Source organism: Corvus brachyrhynchos, unplaced genomic scaffold (assembly GCF_000691975.1).
Source record: "Corvus brachyrhynchos isolate BGI_N302 unplaced genomic scaffold, ASM69197v1 scaffold152, whole genome shotgun sequence".
NCBI classification, from domain to species: domain Eukaryota; kingdom Metazoa; phylum Chordata; class Aves; order Passeriformes; family Corvidae; genus Corvus; species Corvus brachyrhynchos.
The window spans coordinates 7,463,112-7,481,253 of record NW_008237447.1 but is presented as its reverse complement, the minus strand read 5'-3'; the positions used below and the strand labels follow the sequence as shown (position 1 = coordinate 7,481,253).

Genomic DNA, 18,142 nt, shown 5'->3' with positions numbered 1-18,142 from the left:
TGGGGGTTGTGGGGGATTTTGCTTCCGCTCTCGCGTCTTTCTGCCGCCGGAGTCGCCCCGGATTGGCTCTCCAGGGTGGCACGGGCTTCCCGTGCTCGGTGTGTTCCGCTGTGTCCAATTCTGGGCTCCTCTGTAGAGGAGTGATATGGAACTCCTGGAGCGAGTCCAGCGGAGGGCAAAAAAGATGATGAGGGGACTGGACCTTTTAGAAGGAAAGGCTGAGGGGGCTGGGGTTCTTCAGCCTCGAGAAGAGATGACTGAGAGGGGACCCCATCCATGTCTGTCAGTGTCTGCAGGGAGGGGTCGGAGCATGGACCAGGCTCTGCTCAGTAATGGCACAAGAGGCCCTGGGCAGAAACTGATACCCAGGAAGTTCCACCTGAACATGAGGAAGAAATTCACTGTGCAGTGACCGAGCACTGGAACAGATCACCCAGAGAGGGTGTGGAGTCCCTCACTGGAGATATTCCAGAAGTGTCTGGATGCAATCCTGTACCGTGTGCTCTGGGATGACCCTGCCTGAGCAGGGGGATTGGACCAGATGACCCACTGTGGTCCTTTGCAACCTAACCCGTCGTGGGATTCTGTGAAAGCCAAAGTGCTCAGTGGCACATTGCTCAGAAATGTCTGGGAAGATTTGCAGCCCAGAGCAAGCCAGGGCTTTCTGACCCACCCTTCCCTGCTGGGAAAAAAAGAGGTCACCCACTCTTTGAAATTTAAGCTATTTACATTTCTTGTTGAGATTTTGTTTGTTGATGCTTTTTTTTGTTAATCATCTGACGCATTACTTGATGCTGGATGTTGATTATAAGTAAAATTAAAACAAAATCAATCAAACAATGAACTCTTCTGCACTTAAACTGGTCTACCCTTTGATTTCAAAGTATGGAAAAGATTCAGAGGTGTGGGGAGATGCTTTTTTGGGAGCTATGGCTGAAACAGAATGAATTAGCATGGGTTTGTCTCCCCTTATTTTTAGACGTCTGGCGAAGCTGGAGGTGTTGGAATTGGGAGTTTGTTGTTTCACTGCGATTTTGTGCAGCCCCATTAACTCGATGTCCTTTCAGGGTCATTCATAGGGAGCTCCCCCACAAGTACTAATTAGGCTGTGTTATTGCAGTAACATGCAGAGAGAAATAGAATTATTACAGTGTGTTGATATTTTTAGCTTTGCCATCTCTTGGGGTTTTTTTTCTTAATCAGTTTAATATTTAATGCCTAAGATTCTTGAATTCTAGCCACTCTCTACTGAGAAAGAAATTAAAAACTAATTAGGTAGCTAAGCAGGCTCCGGAGTGTGAAATAAAGGTGCAGGGTGTCACACGGTGTCACTTGTGTTGACTTGTAGGCTTGCAGAGTGCATCCTCTAACTCTGCTGTTCCCAACTCTGTGTTCCAGGCTCTGCTGTGCTGGCCCTGCTCTTAGCCAGCTACCTGGCACAGCAGTATCTGCCCATGCCCACCCCCAGAGTGATTGGGATCGACCTCGGCACCACCTACTGCTCCGTTGGCGTCTTCCTGCCTGGCACCGGGGACGTGAAGGTTATCGCGGATGAGAACGGGCACAACAGCATCCCCAGTGTCGTCTCCTTCACAGACACAGGGGTGCATGTGGGCTATGAAGGCCTGGAACTGGCTGATGCCAATCCTCAGAACACCATATATGATGCCAAGAGATTCATTGGGAAAATTTTCACTTCAGAAGAACTGAAAAGTGAAAGCAGCAGGTATCCCTTTAAGGTAAGCAGCCACCCCCTTCAGTTCCCTCCAAGCAGTAAGGTGCAGGACACAACCTGGGCTGGGCATGAACAGATCCAGAGCAGCCCTGGGAGAAGGACTTGGGGGTGCTGGTGGGTGAGAGGCTGGACATGCCCCGGTCGTGTGCTCTGGGAGCCCAGAAACCCCCGTGTGCTGGGCTGCATCCAAAGCCCCGTGGGCAGCAGGGCAGGGAGGGGATTCTGCCCCTCTGCCCCGCTCTGCTGAGACCCCACCTGCAGTGCTGCATCCAGCTCTGGGGTCCCAGCACAGCAAGGACAGGGACCTGCTGGAGCCAGCCCAGAGGAGGCCACCAAGGTGATCAGAGGGATGGAGCAGCTCTGCCATGAGGAAAGGCTGAGAGAACTGGGATTGTTCAGCCTGGGAAAGAGAAGGCTTCGGGGTGACCTAATTGTGGCCAACACCTGAAGGGATCCCACAAGAAAGATGGAGAGAGACTATTTACAAGGGCATATAGTGGCAGAACAAGGGGCAATGGCTTCAAACCGACAGAGAGTAGATTTAGTTTAGAGATTAGGAAGAAAGTTCTTTACTGTGAGGGTGGTGAGGCACTGGAACAGGTTTCCCAGGGAAGCTGCGGATGCTACATCACTGGAAGTGTTCAAGGCCAGGCTGGATGGGGCTCTGAGCAACCTGGTCTAGTAGAGGTGTCCCTGCCCATGGCAGGGGATGTTGAACTACATGACCCTGGTCCTCTCCAACCCAATTCTATGACACTTGAAATTTGTGGGGGTGATTGGCTTGTCAGACCTTGAGTCATTTGGCTCAATCTGATATGCCTGAAAACCATAAGAGGTATCCAGAGAGAGGAAGGAAATGGTTGTGGAAGTTGTGTACCTCTGCATGAGAGCTGATTATGATTTTCCAGAGGACCCTGTGTTTTCCTACTCAGAAATGTGTTTCTGGGTAACCTTCTAGTGCCTTCTCTGAAAGGATAAATTTCAACTTGAAATGCTAACTGTGCTTTTCTGAAACTTTACTTCTCCCTGAAATTGTAAAATAAAAACACAAACAAACAAACAGAAATCAACAGACCTTCCCCCCCAAAAAAAACCAAAACCCAGACAAGTTTAAAAGCCACATCTTCTCTGTTTCCAGTGTGTTTTTTCCTTCAGCACTTTACTACTTACTTGACCAGCAGCAGAACTCGGAAGTTGCTTTAAAAAAAAATAACCTGCATTATATGAGCATGGTGCAGAATTGGTTGAAAAAATAAAAAATTTCAGGTAGTGCAAGTGATCTTTGAAGTCCTTTTAATTTTTTAATATTGTTAAGAGAAGCTGTTCCAGTACCAAGCTGTTTGTTTCCTTTCAGAAACCTGAAAGGTAATCTGATGATTAAAAAAGCATCCCTTCTGTCTTTGAATGTGATGTTGGAAGTTGATTGCACAGTTTCTAGGTCCTAACTTTTTTTTGATGTGTTTTACTGGGGCACAGTGGGTGTCACTTGTTTGGATATACTTGGACCCTGTAAGTGGCATGTTTTGCATAATCCTCCTAATCAAGGAATAAGAATGATCCAGAAACGGCAAAAGCACATTTAAACTTTTCCAGAATAAAGAGACTGCATGCAAATAAAACATTTGGTGGGAGCAGGGTGGGGTAGCATAGGAAAAGATTTCTCACTTGGAGGTTGTGTCGCTTTATCCTTCTAGATTGTCAACAACAATGGATTAGCTGAATTTTCTGTGACAACTAATGAAACCTTTCACATCACTCCAGAGCGCATTGGCTCTAAGCTGCTGCTGAAACTGAAGAAAATGGCAGAAGCCAACCTTGGCATGTCCATTTCCAAGGCAGTCATCTCCGTGCCAGCAGAGTTTGATGAAAGGCAGCGGAATTCTACCATTAAAGCAGCTAACTTTGCAGGTGATGTCTCTCTATTCCAGAGTTTTTCTTGGAGACTTTCAGGTCTATTTCACTGACAGTAAGGTCTTTTTGGAGGATACAGAAACAGTGAATAAGTGACAGAGAAGCTTAGAATGGATTTATTGTGAGGAACAGCTGAGAACTTCTGAGTACCAACAGGTGCAGCTGGCTAATGCAGACATAGATGGCTGGAAGAAGTAAGCTTTACTTCAGGGAAAATAGTCTTTTTGATAATCTCCAAATAGGGAGACTATATAGAACACCCTTGGACAATAATTTAAACAGAAATAGAATGCATGAAATAAATCTCCTTAGCAAGGTTTCTCTGGAAGCAGTGTGTTTGGGCAAATCATGGTTCGTGATTTCACCCTGATGTTGAAGCAGTACTATTTTAGGATTAAATAAGGAAAAGAGTTCATTGGATATTACTGCTTAGAAAACTACTTCCTTTAGATCTGACACTTAAGGTGAGTGTGGTTAAAAAACCCCAACAAGTAATGGCAGATGTCATTCTGATGTAAGAACTGCAGTTTTCTGAAGTGTACCTGAGTGTTGCTTGTTGTCTCTGCTCTTCGTAGGGCTCAGCGTTTTGCGAGTAATCAATGAGCCCACAGCTGCTGCTATGGCTTATGGACTCCACAAAGCTGATGTGTTTAATGTTCTGGTGGTGGATTTGGGTGGAGGAACTTTGGATGTGTCTCTGTTGAACAAGATGGGAGGGATGTTCATCACACGAGCCATGGCAGGTGAGAAAGACGCTTTTGTTTCTCAAGGAGTGGGAGGCAAGGTGCCTGAAGTTGCCATCGGAGGGGCTGTTTAAACATACCAACCACATCACAGAGTGTTTTCCCCAATGCATTCTCAGCTGCTTTTCATGCAAAATTAGGTTTGTGGCTGGTTTCAGCAATTAAGACCACAGAGGGGTAAGTTGTGGTTTCATTTTATCCACGGCTGTTAACTTCTGTGCCCACTAATAAAGTGCTGGTGCATATTACAGTTACTTTCACTGGACTTTTGGCAGGGTGGGGTTGTTAAAAAACTTCCTGTCACCTTTTTCCAAACTGGGAATACTTGGCAAATCACTGACCAGTGCTTTGGTGTATCCTTGCCTTATGTTTGGTGCCAGTTCAGTTGAGCAGGGTTTGGGAATGGGCAGAGTGTTAACCCAGAAGTTTTGTGATTGGTGTATGAATGATTCATCATTGGGCACAGAACTCTGGCAGCAATGTTGGGTCAGAGTGTAGTGAAGACACAGCCTTGTTTCAGCTGGCCTGCATGCACACAGCCCTGAAGTGCAGTGCCAGCTGCCTGTGTTGCCTTCAGAGAGCAACTTCTGATGTGAGCTGCTGTTGCTACTCAGTACAGTTAGAGTGGAACAGCAAGAAAGATTCAGCAGCTTCACTCTGATTTAGTTAGACAGAGGTCCACTGAGTTACTGTTTTCAGTCGAAACAAAACAGTGGAAATTATTATCCAGCATGTGTGCAGTGGACAATTTTGTCTTTTGTCACAGCTCTGAGAGCTCATGTGCTTGTGGTTCTTCTGTGATTGTTCTGGCCCTTGAGCACCATCTCCCAGTGAAAGAGAATCAGTGTGCTGCTTTCTGAGGCTTTGAAGGTGCTCTGTCTGATGCTTTCTATTCTCATCTTACAGGTAACAACAAACTTGGAGGACAGGATTTCAATCAGAGGTTGATGGTGTATTTATATGATGAGCTCCGTCAAACGTATGGTTCTCTGCCAACACAAAAAGAGGAGATTCACCGCCTCAGACAGGCCGTGGAAGCAGCTAAATTAAACCTGACTGTCCACGAGGCAGTTACACTGAGGGTGCTCTTGACTCTGCCAGCAAACAAGCTTACAAAAGAACTTGCACAAAGCCAGGTAAAAACAAGCAGTGCACTAGAAGGCGAGGTCCCACAAAACACAAAAGACCTGAAAAATCTTGGAGACACTTCCAGAGTAGATGACAACTTTGTCAAAGTTGTGTTTGAAACAGAAATCTCTCGGGAGCTGTTTGAGATGTTAAATGAGGACCTTTTTGAGAAGATTCTTGTGCCCATTGAACAAGTGTTGCAGGAAGGCCACCTGCACAAAGCAGAAGTGGACGAGATTGTGTTAGTCGGAGGCTCCACACGGATTCCCAAAATACGTAAAGTTATTCGGGACTTCTTTGGAAAGGAACCCAACACCTCTGTAGATCCCGACCTGGCCGTTGTGACGGGCGTAGCCATCCAAGCAGGAATTCTTGCTGGGTCCTGGCCTCTCCAAGTCAGTGCTGTAGAAATCCCTAACAAGCATTTACAGAAGACTAATTTTAACTGAAAAGAAACTCTTCCCAGTTGCATTCCAGCTCTCCAAAAGGATCCATGCTTATCTGACTGGCAGTGGAACCTAATCTTAGCTGCATTCTATTCAATTTTCACCTGTTGCAGTTAGGTGTTACTGGACACCTACCTGTGCTAAAGCTTGATGTTACTTTAAAGGTACAAACGAGTTCTGAAGTGTGCTGTGTTTACTTGGAGATGGGATATTGGATGAAAATGATGAAAGTGCCAGTGATGACACACCCACATTTTCTTGCTAAATTTTATTAGCAAATCCTGGAGTGGTGTGTGTTTAAAATATAAAGGGAGTGTGACCAAAGGTTTGAGATGATGTGGTACTGTGGTATTCCGGGGTCCAATGTATTTACTTGGAAGGACTGTGAAGCAGCGTTAACGCACAGAGCACTGGCAGTGTTCAGCTTATACTTACTTATTAGATTGAGCCATTTGAGCATTTAAGCACCTTTCCAAAAGGCATCTTGCAGCTTAAATGAGACTGAGGCACTCAGTTGATTCTTCTGCTGTTCATAACAGCATAATGGCATTGCTGAGCCTCTGTGGCAAATTGTCCCATGTTTAGGAAACCTTATTGAAAACGTAGCTCTTGCCAATGCAGTTACTTGGTCTCCAAGGGCTGCATTCCTGACCTGGCTGTGATGGTTAAACACAGGTGCTGCTGTTTTACCACTGATGTTCTCCACAGAGAACGAGGGTGTATTTATTGCCAAATATTCATACCTGCCCCTGCCTTATTTTAAAACTGCGGTGATTTTATGTATCTTGAAGCCACACCTGCCTGTCTTCCCTTGAATTTGACCAACATGAATTTCATCATTGTGCATTTACAAGTGAGTGACATCTTCTCCCTGAAGTACTCCAAGCCATACTGTTCTCAGGGAGAAAGTGTGGGACAGGAGGGATGGTCTGGATGAAATGTAGTTCCTGTAGTCCCAGTAAATGAAAATTGACCCAACTACTTTGTGCTTTTTAGCTCTTACATGATTTAAGTTTTGTCACATCCCCACTCTAAACTGAACAGAGGTTGTAGCTGTCCTATTGGGAAAGAAGCAGTGTGTGTAACTCAGGGTTTGAGGTGGCACTTCCTAGGACTCTCTTTTAGGCAAATAGGTTGCTATCCAGGTATCTTGAAAATGTGTGAGGATAACAAAGTCACTGATCTGAAAAAAACCTGAATTGGTGACAGTTCTCTCTTTGGAGGGATTAAGCAATAATCAAACACCAGTTAATTCTGTTACCTCCATGGAACTTCCTACAAAAAAAACATGTCATTCAGCTAAGACTGGTTTCAACATCCATCAGCCCAGTCTTTATCAGGTAAGCTCTAGTAACAGGTGGCTTTAAGGATTTTTCTTGTCTTTTCCAGAATCCTTTTGTTTGTATTAACCTTGCTAAGATGAAGTGTGGGGCTCAGATTTATTGTTTTAACCTATGACTATATTAAAATAGGCTTATTACTCTCCTGGCAGTAGGCCTGATTTATGGCAGTGCCATAAATCAGTTGTGCTGATTCAGCTGTTTGCATAGCTATTGTCTAAATGCATCTTTGAAGTAATCCAATTAAAAACCTCTTAAATTGAATCATAGTTGCACACAGCCATTCCATCAGCATTGTTTAACTTGACAGACAATTCCCAAGGTACTGCTAACATCTGTTTAATTTCCCTGAGTTGAAAACCAAAGTGATTTTTTTATTTGAGGATTATTTTTTTCCTTTGTGCCTCTTTGAAAGTGACCCCAACTAAGTCTGTATGGAACTTCCAGTAAGTAAAACTCCTGCAGTGAAAGAAGTGCCTCTTTAGTGACACCATGGATGAATGCCAATATCCAGTACAATCCTCAGTTGCTGTTGGGGCCTTTGCTTTGCAGATATAAGTGTGTGTGTTCAACATCTGTACCCATGTCTTTAGAGTCATTGTGGCCTTTCCTTCTGTGCTGCTGTAAATTCATCTCAAAATCCACTGGAGTTACAGTAGGACTTTGGTCTTCATGTCTTCAATGCACTGTGTAAAACAAGCAGACCTGGATAGAAACAGAACCACATCACAGTGAAGTTAAATGACTAAAAGCTTTTGCAGTTTTGGGGCAAGTTAGGTAGGAGCTGTTAAAACTCTCAAGGAAAACAAATGGAAGTACTTTTTTCTTTCACATCCTCCTTCATGCTGGGGGAGTTAAATCTGCTTCATTGTTAATCTGGGAACTGGAAGGGAAGGGCAGGTTCTTTACTTGTAAAAAAAAATTCACAAAAGGGTATTTATTCAGATTTCTATACAGGTTGAATTTTTTAGCAGAGAAGTTACTGTGTACATTGGATATCACAATACATCCTTATTTATTAAATTTTCTGAATTATTTATTTTGTAACTTTTAATACTGTATTTCGGCACAAACAATTGATTTTAAAGACGAGTCCACTGCACTAAGTGGATATTTCCAGGTATGCACATGGGCTGCTTACCAAAAGTCTCTCTGTAAAAAAGTTGATATTTGAAGGCTGAAATCTTTCTCTATAATCCTTATGGTTGCCTGTGGTGGTAGGTCTGTAACAAATTTCTCTAGCTAAGGCTTATTTAGCAAGTTGAAATTCTGAAAGCATCAAGAGGCCTCAACAGTTGTGTGTTCCTAAATTGTTTCCCAGTGCAGATAATGAAATGCATTTTATAAATAACATTTTAGAATGTTTTTAATAAAAGCAATTTCTATCCCTTGGATGTGTCTTCTTTCACTTTCTCAAGGAAATTCTGTGTCTTCCTCAAATTCCTTTGAAGGGTAGAAGATGAGGTTGTGTCAGCTGTGAGAGAGTTTCTAGATCTGTGTTGTCTTGGAGAGTTGTAAAGTCTGGAGAGCCTGAACAATTACAGTGTTTCATAAATGTTTCAAAGCTGGCAAAAAGCAGAAATGTCTCTTCCTATGAGGGAAAGGGGGAGTTCCTGCTCAAGTTCTTTGCAGTTTCTCCTGTGATACACTGCCAGGAAAATGTAAAACAAGGGCAACAAGCAGGGCTGAGGGAAACAGCTCCTGAGAGGGTGGTGCACGTGGGATTTTTTAATGCTGTGGGGAATGAAGTGGGAGCAGAGCCTAAGTGGGTTCTGCTCCATGCTCATTCCTTGTGATAAGGAACGCTGGAGTCCTGGGCCCTTATGAGCCTCATTCTTCAGGTCTGCTCTGGTCCCCTGCCTGTCCCACTCTTCCTATGAGTGGTCCCACAGGACAAGACTGGAACCTGATCCCCAAATACCAAGGAGGCTCATCGAATTCCTGTTTGGAGGAGGAGGAAGGTCAGGGGGGTGAGGTGTGTGCCGAGCTGCAGAGCTCCCACGTGGCTTTGTGCTGGCTGGTGCCCTGGTGTTTGGTGGGTTGAGTCAGTTCTGAACGCAGCCAAGTGGCCCTTCCTGGTTTCCTAAACTGAGTCTCCAACATCAGGGGTGTGAGGAGAGGAAAGGCTACAGACCCTGGCTGATGTGCTTAAGGCAAAAGTGCCTTTCCTTGCCCACCCTAAGCCTGTTAGGGGGATTGCTTTGGTAAGCTGCTGCTGCATGGAAACACAGCAGGAGCATTTCCTGCTACTCCTGCCTCCTCTGCACCCCCTTTTCTGAAGTTATAGTCAAATGTGAGGGGTACAGCTTGCTGAAAGAGAAGGAATGGCTATTTGGCTTTGCTAGTCCAGCACCTTCTTTCCTCTCAGACTTTGGCATTGTTCAGTCTGCAGCTCTCCCTGCTGCAGTCTGAAGGTATCTTGAAGCTGAAAGATTATGTTGGCCTGGAAGTAAACACAGAAAACCCTCCTCCTCACAAATAAAAGTAAATAAAGTAAAAATTACCATGCACTGATGCCTCTCCTCAGACAGTTTTCTCTGGACCTTGCAAAAGGGATTGGTCCCTGACGTACTGAAGGCTACCTCTCCTAGCCTCTGTGCCCGAAACTTTCTACTGGGCAAGAAATTAAGATTGTACTTGATATAAACCAGGTGTCAATGCTAAACTAATGTAACAGGACTGTAGCCAGGAACTTTATTCAGTTTGTTGGGGTTTTTTTAGCAGTTTGATGGGGATCTTATCTTAAGAGAAGATTGATTACATTGGTTGTGTTAGTATTAAATTTCAGGAGCTTCAGGAACTGCAATAAAAATGGAAATTACTATTTATGTGGCCTACAGAAGCAGATACATTTAGCTGACACTTCAAGTAAGTGTACATAACCTGTCCTGCTGCTGTAATTAGTCTGGAGGTTTACATTAATATTTAGTAGCAAAGAGGCAACTCCACCTGACTGCATTTTTTGGGATTCTTTCACAATGGGATTTTGTAATGCTCAAGTGGATATGTAAGATGTGGTTTTCAGTTATTCAGAAATCATAAAAGGAAAACTAAATGGGGCACATTTATTGCCTCAAGAACTACCTAAGTATACATGGGAATATGTATATCCTAAAAATCAGCCCCAAGTGACATCTGTCTCTGTGTCCACACAACAAGCAGTTTTGTTTTCCCTGAATGTGTAATCATAGTAAGAATTATTAACTGAGCATAATGTCAGAGCAATGTAGTTCAAGTTAATTAAGACCAGCATGTGAACAGCAAGATTTATTTTTCCATCAGTCTTTACTAATGCAACAGTTTTAACAAATGCCATGAAAATCCCTACTTCATTATGTTGTTCCAGTGCCAATATGATAAAAACAAGTGATTTGTATAAAATCAAGAAGTTTTTGGAAGAAACCTGATCAATATATACAGATTGTAGATATAGTAAACAGCAATGCTGTGAGGAGCTCTTGAGTAAGCTAGTTGTTTTATATGGAATATAAAATATTGCACTTTTATATATGGAATGCCAGAGGTCCCTTGAGCATTCCTTAAGAATTCACTCATTAGTGTTCTTTATCTTCTTATCCCAGCCTCTGCAACCACTTCAGAAAAGGCACCTTTTTGTTGTAACAAATTCTGTGGTGTATCATATTCTAGAATCCTTCCTGCATCCAGAACAAGCACTCTACAATACAAGAGCAAAAAGATTACAGAAGAAAAATCAGCTTCTTCAGCCACATTTTCCAGTTCTACTACAGGTATCTCTGGATTATGGGAATGCATTTCAAGGAAGTAATTTATTTTTCAAATGGCTTATCAAAACTTACTTACCTTTCTGAATCCATGACTTTGTGTAACCTGTGGGCTATAGTTAACACTGAGCAGTTGTGAAAATCTTTTGATGGTGGACTGCACAAAGTTATCTGTTTCCATGTGCCATAGGTTAGCACTATGTTGACCACTACACCATGTCAACAGAAGCTGTCACCTCTTCTAGGACCAGGATTTTTGTCTTTCGTAGCAAAGCACAGGCTGGACAGACCAGCTGTCTCTGCTCAACACTGTTAAAAATACATTTGGGAAGGGCAAGTCAGGCACATGGAGGAAAGGGAGCACAAGATAAAGCTGAGATTACCATGGAGCCTGTCTGTACTACTTTCCTAACACCACCTTATGCTTCTGCAAAGACTACTGAAATGTGTTCATCCTGTCTTGGAATTTTCTTTCTTCTTGCTCAGCATATCAGTAGTAGTTAAGGTAGGACTCCTCAACACTCATGGCTGAACTTTGAATCTTAAGCCTAGCCTTGTCTTCAGTTTCTATATTCACATTATAGTGGGCACTCTGAATGAGCCAGATTGAATGCTGAACCACTTTTTAATAATGTTCAGTGTAAAAGTTTGGATGCTTCTGTATGTTAGCTGTAGTGTGTGCCTTCTAGAAATCTCCTCCTGAAAATGGTCTGTCAAAAAAATCCAGGTTGATATTCAGTACCCTCTATTTAAAACCTGCCCCTTTGCTGCTAAAAGCTTCAACATTTGTCTCCTCAGTTTAGAGTTCTTTTATTTCAAGTGTCACCCTCCCTGCATAACTATGGTTAATGTTTTACAAGTTAAAACTGAGTTGTTTTGCCTAAGCAAGTACAACAAAAGAATAAGCTCTCTGCATTTTGGTAGGTTTTTAATTTGTTGGGTTTTCTTTTTTTTTGGTTGGTTTGTTTTTTTTTTCTGGATTGATTTATTTTTTAAATTTAAATAAATGAGCACTTTTCTACCCAAATCTAATGAGGTGCTGCATGAATTGCAGCACCACGCCTCCCTTCTTTACACTTACTTATATACTTGAGCTGAAAATAGCCTACTCCCTTGGCTTCCCATACAGCACAGGCCATCAGAATTTATACCACTGTGACCAGTTGATCACCTCAAAGAAACTTGCACTACCAGAATAGTTCTATTAAGAATGACAGGAGAAGTGTCATTTTTATGCTGATACCTTCTGAAGTAAATTCTCTGGAAGGAACACATAGTTTTAAAGTACTCGAAAATAACTCCATTAGCACTTTTTTGATTATGTACCTGAGATTTTCACCACCTTCTGAAATCTCATGGAGGAGCTTCTTTGGCAGTGACTGGACAAAATCGCTTAAGTCACAGAGTCCCAGCACCTCCCACAGTTCAAGATCAGAGTGTTTTCCAAGTGGATCCAGATTTGACTGCGGTGTCCCAGAAAACAAGATGGGGTCTTAAATAGCACCAGAATGTGAATGCACAATTCCAACATGATCCTAAAACAGGCTGTCATAAGTCCTGTCCTTACATTAGCAGAAGGAACTGAGACAAATAATCTTGGAAATGGAGCTTTGCAAGGGAAACTGTAACAGTTTGAAGCTGGTGAATGGGAGGACAAAAATCACGTGTGGTCTCTGTGAGCTCAGCTCTTCATTAAGGTGAAATATAAAGAGCAAGAGATTTCTTGTGCATTCTCTGTGCTCTGGTTCTGTGGCTGACTAAAGCCCTGTCCAGCACCTGGCAACGGCCACAACACATGAATTATTACTGTACTTAGGTTTGTGAAGCACTGGCTACCACATTCATGAGCGCTGTTAAGAAAATGTAGGAGGCTATGACTCTAAGTTAAATATCCTTCATTTCCTATAGGAAAGATGACATATTCAGCAACGAGAATACCTGCAGAGATTTATAGACAGAACTAATGCTCCTAGAGATGGTAAGCTTCAGAGTCCCTTTTTTTCACCTTTCAGTTCTATTCTGATCCCAGCCTGTAAGCTCACTGCGCTATTGGGTTCCTCTCTCAGTTCAGTTGTCTGCTGTGGATCCAATATACTCCATCCACAGTAAACCAGACTTGCAGCTGCAGTTGAGAAAATACTGTGTAATTCACATCTGTCAGATGTTGTGCAGATTTACAGAGTTTTAGCTGCTTAAAGCAAGACAAATGTTACAACCAAGTATGTATGAATTGTGTTCTGAAGACCTGTGGCATAATCAAATTTGGTCATGGATTCTCATTTTTGAGAATATAGTTATATCAAAAAGCTATATCAAAATTAGAAATTATATAAATGGTGAATTTGCTATTCCCCTGAGCAAATATAGTTCTCAAAGGAAAAGCAGCTAAGGATTTGCAGGAATCTATAGGTATTTTCTTTTAATAATCTCTTTCTTGGAAAGACCCAAGCTATTTTGGTTTAAATATTAGCATCATTCCTATGCATGGTCTGTGGGTAGAGACTCACAGGAAGTATTACCAAGGTTAAAGCTCCAAAAAGGCTAGAAAAAAAAACAAACCCTCCCTTTGAAAAATGTCAGATAAATTTATTGCAAGTGATGTTAACATCATCCATTCACAAAAATGTTTGTATGAATGGCATTCAGGGAATGTGCAAAAAGACTTCAGGTGACCATTGAATTTGTGTCCTAGGTTTTACCTTATACTAGATCATTTCAACATAAATCAGTTTACCAGCATGAAGACAATCCTAATGATACGCGACCTCATCTTGAGTTTCCTGCCCTCTTCTAAAGTAAGAAGTAAGCTCTACGTGACAGATCATAGCAGATTGATTTAAATACATAATACATAATTTGTGTATACATCACTTTAGTCCCTAGAGGCTTCAAACATAGTTGGACCTATCTTAAAATATTTTAGCCCTCAGGTGGGACTTGAAAACACCAATCTAGCTATTCCAGGTAAGACTGTTAAACTAAACACAGCTTATAAAACCTAATATCATACTCATGGTCTCCATGTTTTGAAGCTTCTTCCATATCATTGCCAAAATTCCACTGGAGTGTTATACCTCTGTCTCTTGGCAGCCTGTGGACTTTGAGGTTATAATTTCTCCCAAAAACTGAATGTCTTGTGTTAGCCAAAAAAGAAAAAATAGTTATCTCTCAACCACATCTCACCTGTGGAATAATGTTAAGATTTCCATGTAGGTCATGGAGTCCAATAGTTGATATATCAAGTCCATCAATAATTATTTTGCCTTCACACCCCTCCAGAACTCTAAATAAGCAATTTGTGAGTGTTGATTTACCAGCTCCTGTTCTTCCAACAATTCCAACCTGAAGCAGAAGGTTTTATGATAGAAACTGTAACTTTTCATGCTACACATTCTAAATGAAAAGTGATACAGGGAATTATAGGATACAGTGAATTCAGTGTCACAGCTCCCAGTCCAGTTCTCCCAGCAGCTGTACAGCCCATGCCTGGTTCAGAAGGAATCCTTTCCCTTTCCTCTCCCTTTTGTCCAGCACTCCCCAGCTCAAACCAATGACTTAAAACTAGGTCTCACCTGGTGTTCCTTGATCCCAAGCCCAGTGTTGATCAGCACTAACCTGGCACCCTATTTCTCTGCACAAACATTCAGCAAAGTGGACAAGAGGTTTAACTTAAAATTTGGATCTTCTTCCTTAGAACTGCCAAATTCATAAAACATTACTTCAGCATCCTGCAGGGATAAGAACTTCTACTTATTTCTATAAAATACTTTTCCTTTTCTCATTTGTCTTTTCTTTGCTATATTCTCCACTTAACATCTTCCCTGTTCAACATGATGTTGCATTTAGTATTGGAGTCTCCTTATCTGAAATATTTTTGAAGTAGAAAGTTGGGAAACAGGATTTTATACCTCTGATTTATTTCTGATTACATACATTACCTTCTCTTTACTCTGTGTCTGAAAAGAAACTCCATTCAGGGCTAAACCAAGATCCTTCCCATACTGAGCCTTGTAGTTGACCAACGCTGTAATTCCTCTATCAGGCCAGCCCACTGGTGGTCTTTTAGACAATATCCATGGTTCCTGGAATTAAAACATAAACTTGGCAGAAGACTAAAAGAGAATGAAGAAATAGAAGAGTCCTGCTCCCAAGGGCTTTTATGCCTCTGTGTTTGACATGGGCACTACTTTCAGAAAAGCACAATAGCCAAGGTAAAGTGATTAGAAAGACATGTCTCCCCACACATGAGGTAAGAGTTATGGGTCAGACAGGCCTCTCTTCCTCTCTTCCCTTTTTCAAATGCTCCTCTTGGTTGCACAGCACAGAGAGTTCACCTGAGCTGCCACTGCTATAGTCTAACTACAAAATCCACTGCTACGAAGGATGACAAAAAATTTACTGGTCAAAATAGGAATAAAACTGCTATAAAACTACTACAAATGTAATGAAGAAGCTACATATTATTCTCAAATAAAAATCCCACAAATCCCAGAAAATATTTATTAACAATTACCTGCTATTACCGCTCACCAATATTAAAGTCAATCTAACTGGTCATTTTCTATGCACAGAAATGAAATATTCAAAATGAATGCTCAGTATTCAGGAAGAATGCTCACCTCTTTATCCACTGTTGCATATTCATAAATGCTTTCAATTGAAACTGCATTGGTGTCAATTTCACATGCTCTACGCACCCAAACATTTAGAATCTGAATCACCTGGGGAAATAGATACAAAAATAGGAACAAAAAATTTGACTCACTAGAATTCAGAACATTAATTCAAAAACTTATCCTGAACTTAGCTCCTAAGTTGGATGGTTAATCACAGAAACCAAAAGGTAGACAGAACATTTTGGCACATCACATGAACCAATGGTTAGAAAATCCCTGATCTCAGTGTTCCTCTGAGCACTTCTTGTCTGCTTTCAAACTGCCCAATGGTTCTTGTAATTTACATTGACGTAAAAGCTCCAGATACTGGAAACTACCTCAGGATCATCAGCAAGTGTGCAGTATTTGTATGAAATTTTGAAAGGAAACACATATATGGCTCATGTTGTGTTTACAATTATTGTACTACTCCCTAGGTAAAGCAAGACAGCAATGCAAACAATGGATTTGTAATGGAGGTATCTATTGGCTCTGCCAAATTTGTCACCTTCAAGCACTGGGGATGCTTCTGCAGACAGGATCATAATAGAATGGCCTGGTTTAGAAAGGACCTTAAAGATCACCTAGTTCCAAACCCCCATGGTTAAATATTTCCACTTCTATAGGAAAAGAGTGAGCCAAACTGATTCTCAAGGTCAGCCTTTTGGAAATATAGTTTGCAGCTAAAGAAAGAACCATGTCAGTCGGACAACAGATGAAGGTGAAAAACTGTGACTGTCCAAGGACAGGATGAGATAAAGGAGATTGTTCTATATCTGAAGAACAGCAAATGGAACTCTTGTAAGCTGGGCTGGGTGTGGATATGCCATGACAGATAATTGGCTCTATATTTTTCAAAATTTTAATTCATTCATATCTGTCAGCAGTGTTTCTGAAGCTCTTACCATAGTGAGAATCTGGACAACAATGGCTCCTAAGGATCACAAGAATAAAGAAAATTGGGTGCTTAGTTTCTGTCTACGTAATACTTGAGATTTATTCTAACTAGCAACTCATCAATAAAACTTACCTTACTAAGACACACTTCAAATATGTGGTTCTCATATATTACCTTTGCAAGGGCAATGCCAAAGTAAATTATTTTACTGAACTTTTAAGTAAACATTCCTACATAACATTCAGTAAATGAACAAGAACAAGATATTAAATATGAAGTATAATTGTACATGACTATGCTGCTTCTTTGGTTTAACAAAACACTAAAAAACAAACCTACTTTCATTAACTTGATTTTAAAATATGTTTTAATAATTATTATTCCATTTACATTCAAAATTGGAAAGTAATTTATCATAAGCTTCCCAGAATTAATGGAATTAAAAGGGAAACTCTGTCCTACCCAAGGGATGTGGTGTCATTGCTGCCTCCATGTATATTCACCTACTCGACTTCATTACAATTCTCTTTTCCTATGCAATGTGCTAACAGCAAGAATTTGTGCTATTACTTATATTTAGAGCATAGGATATTGATAAACCCACTGTAGAAGAACTCACCGTATTTCCAGACAGTGCTACAAACAATGCAGCAAAGAACACCATTACATTTCCCAGAAACTCAAGCCTGACAGCTTGAGCCACCTGTAGTAAATCAAGGCAAAGAAAAAATGGAATTAACCACCAATTTTTTTATAGCCTATTGAACTCTGAGACCATTATATTAGCAATTTACCCACTTCACAAATAGATAAGTACTATTATTCCCATTTTACAGATTAACTGGGGGGTCAATATGACATATCTGGAACTGGTAGCACCACTAAAACCAAAATGCATGTGTCTCAACTCCCTTCCCTCCTCATACTGCTTTTCTGCTCCTCCTATCTGAAAAAGATTCAGATGTAGGACTGAAAAACAGACCAGGAATCTCTTTGCTCATCTGTGACTGTAACTGCACTGAATCACAAAGGAAGGTGAGGAAATGGACTTTATTTCCTTAAACCCAAGATTTCAGTCTCAAGAACTCCCTGGTGCCTGTGAGTACAGACAGCAGGTTACTTCCACATGAACTACTGAAATATAAATTCAATTTGTTCATAAACTGGCAAGAGGAACTGTTAGTTGAAATGCAGCGTAGTCCATGATTATGACCTCTTGGTAAAAGTCTTTTTTGTTCTGTTTTTTTTTTTAAATAGTCTCATCCCCGACAGCATATGTGTATTTTCTATAAACCTGCTAATTTCTGGCAGATAAAGAAGAAATCCTAGTGCTTAAACATTATCTATGCATTCATTACAAAGAATGGTGGATAAATTGCTCTTGTCTCAGAATCACGGACGGTGCTGAGTTGGAAGGGATCCACAAGGATCATCGAGTCCAACTCCTGGCACTGCACAGGACCATCCCCAAGAATCCCCCCATGTGCCCGAAAGTATTGTCCAAACACTTCTCTGTTTCTCAGCGGCTTTACTCTGACTAAAG

At 41.4% G+C, this 18,142-nt stretch overlaps 1 protein-coding gene and 1 pseudogene across 1 annotated transcript; one reads left to right on the top strand and one right to left on the bottom strand.

The window, feature by feature from the left end:
- Positions 1-1,372: 1,372 nt before the first annotated feature.
- HSPA13 (heat shock protein family A (Hsp70) member 13) lies at positions 1,373-8,695 on the top strand. Its single transcript, XM_008631539.2, has 4 exons — positions 1,373-1,739; positions 3,430-3,643; positions 4,222-4,389; positions 5,296-8,695. Exons 1-4 carry the CDS (start codon positions 1,455-1,457, stop codon positions 5,964-5,966), a joined length of 1,338 nt encoding a protein of 445 aa, XP_008629761.2. The 5' UTR covers positions 1,373-1,454; the 3' UTR covers positions 5,967-8,695.
- LOC103613738 overlaps positions 7,638-18,142 on the bottom strand; it is a 29,222-nt pseudogene continuing 18,717 nt past the window's right edge.

Bases quoted from the DNA above. Each gene is read 5' to 3' on its own strand.
- HSPA13 (XM_008631539.2), top strand. From the start codon at position 1,455: ATGCCCACCCCCAGAGTGATTGGGATCGACCTCGGCACCACCTACTGC. The intron at 3,644-4,221 runs GTGATGTCTCTC...TGCTCTTCGTAG, and splicing joins TAAAGCAGCTAACTTTGCAG to GGCTCAGCGTTTTGCGAGTA. The intron at 4,390-5,295 runs GTGAGAAAGACG...CTCATCTTACAG, and splicing joins CATCACACGAGCCATGGCAG to GTAACAACAAACTTGGAGGA.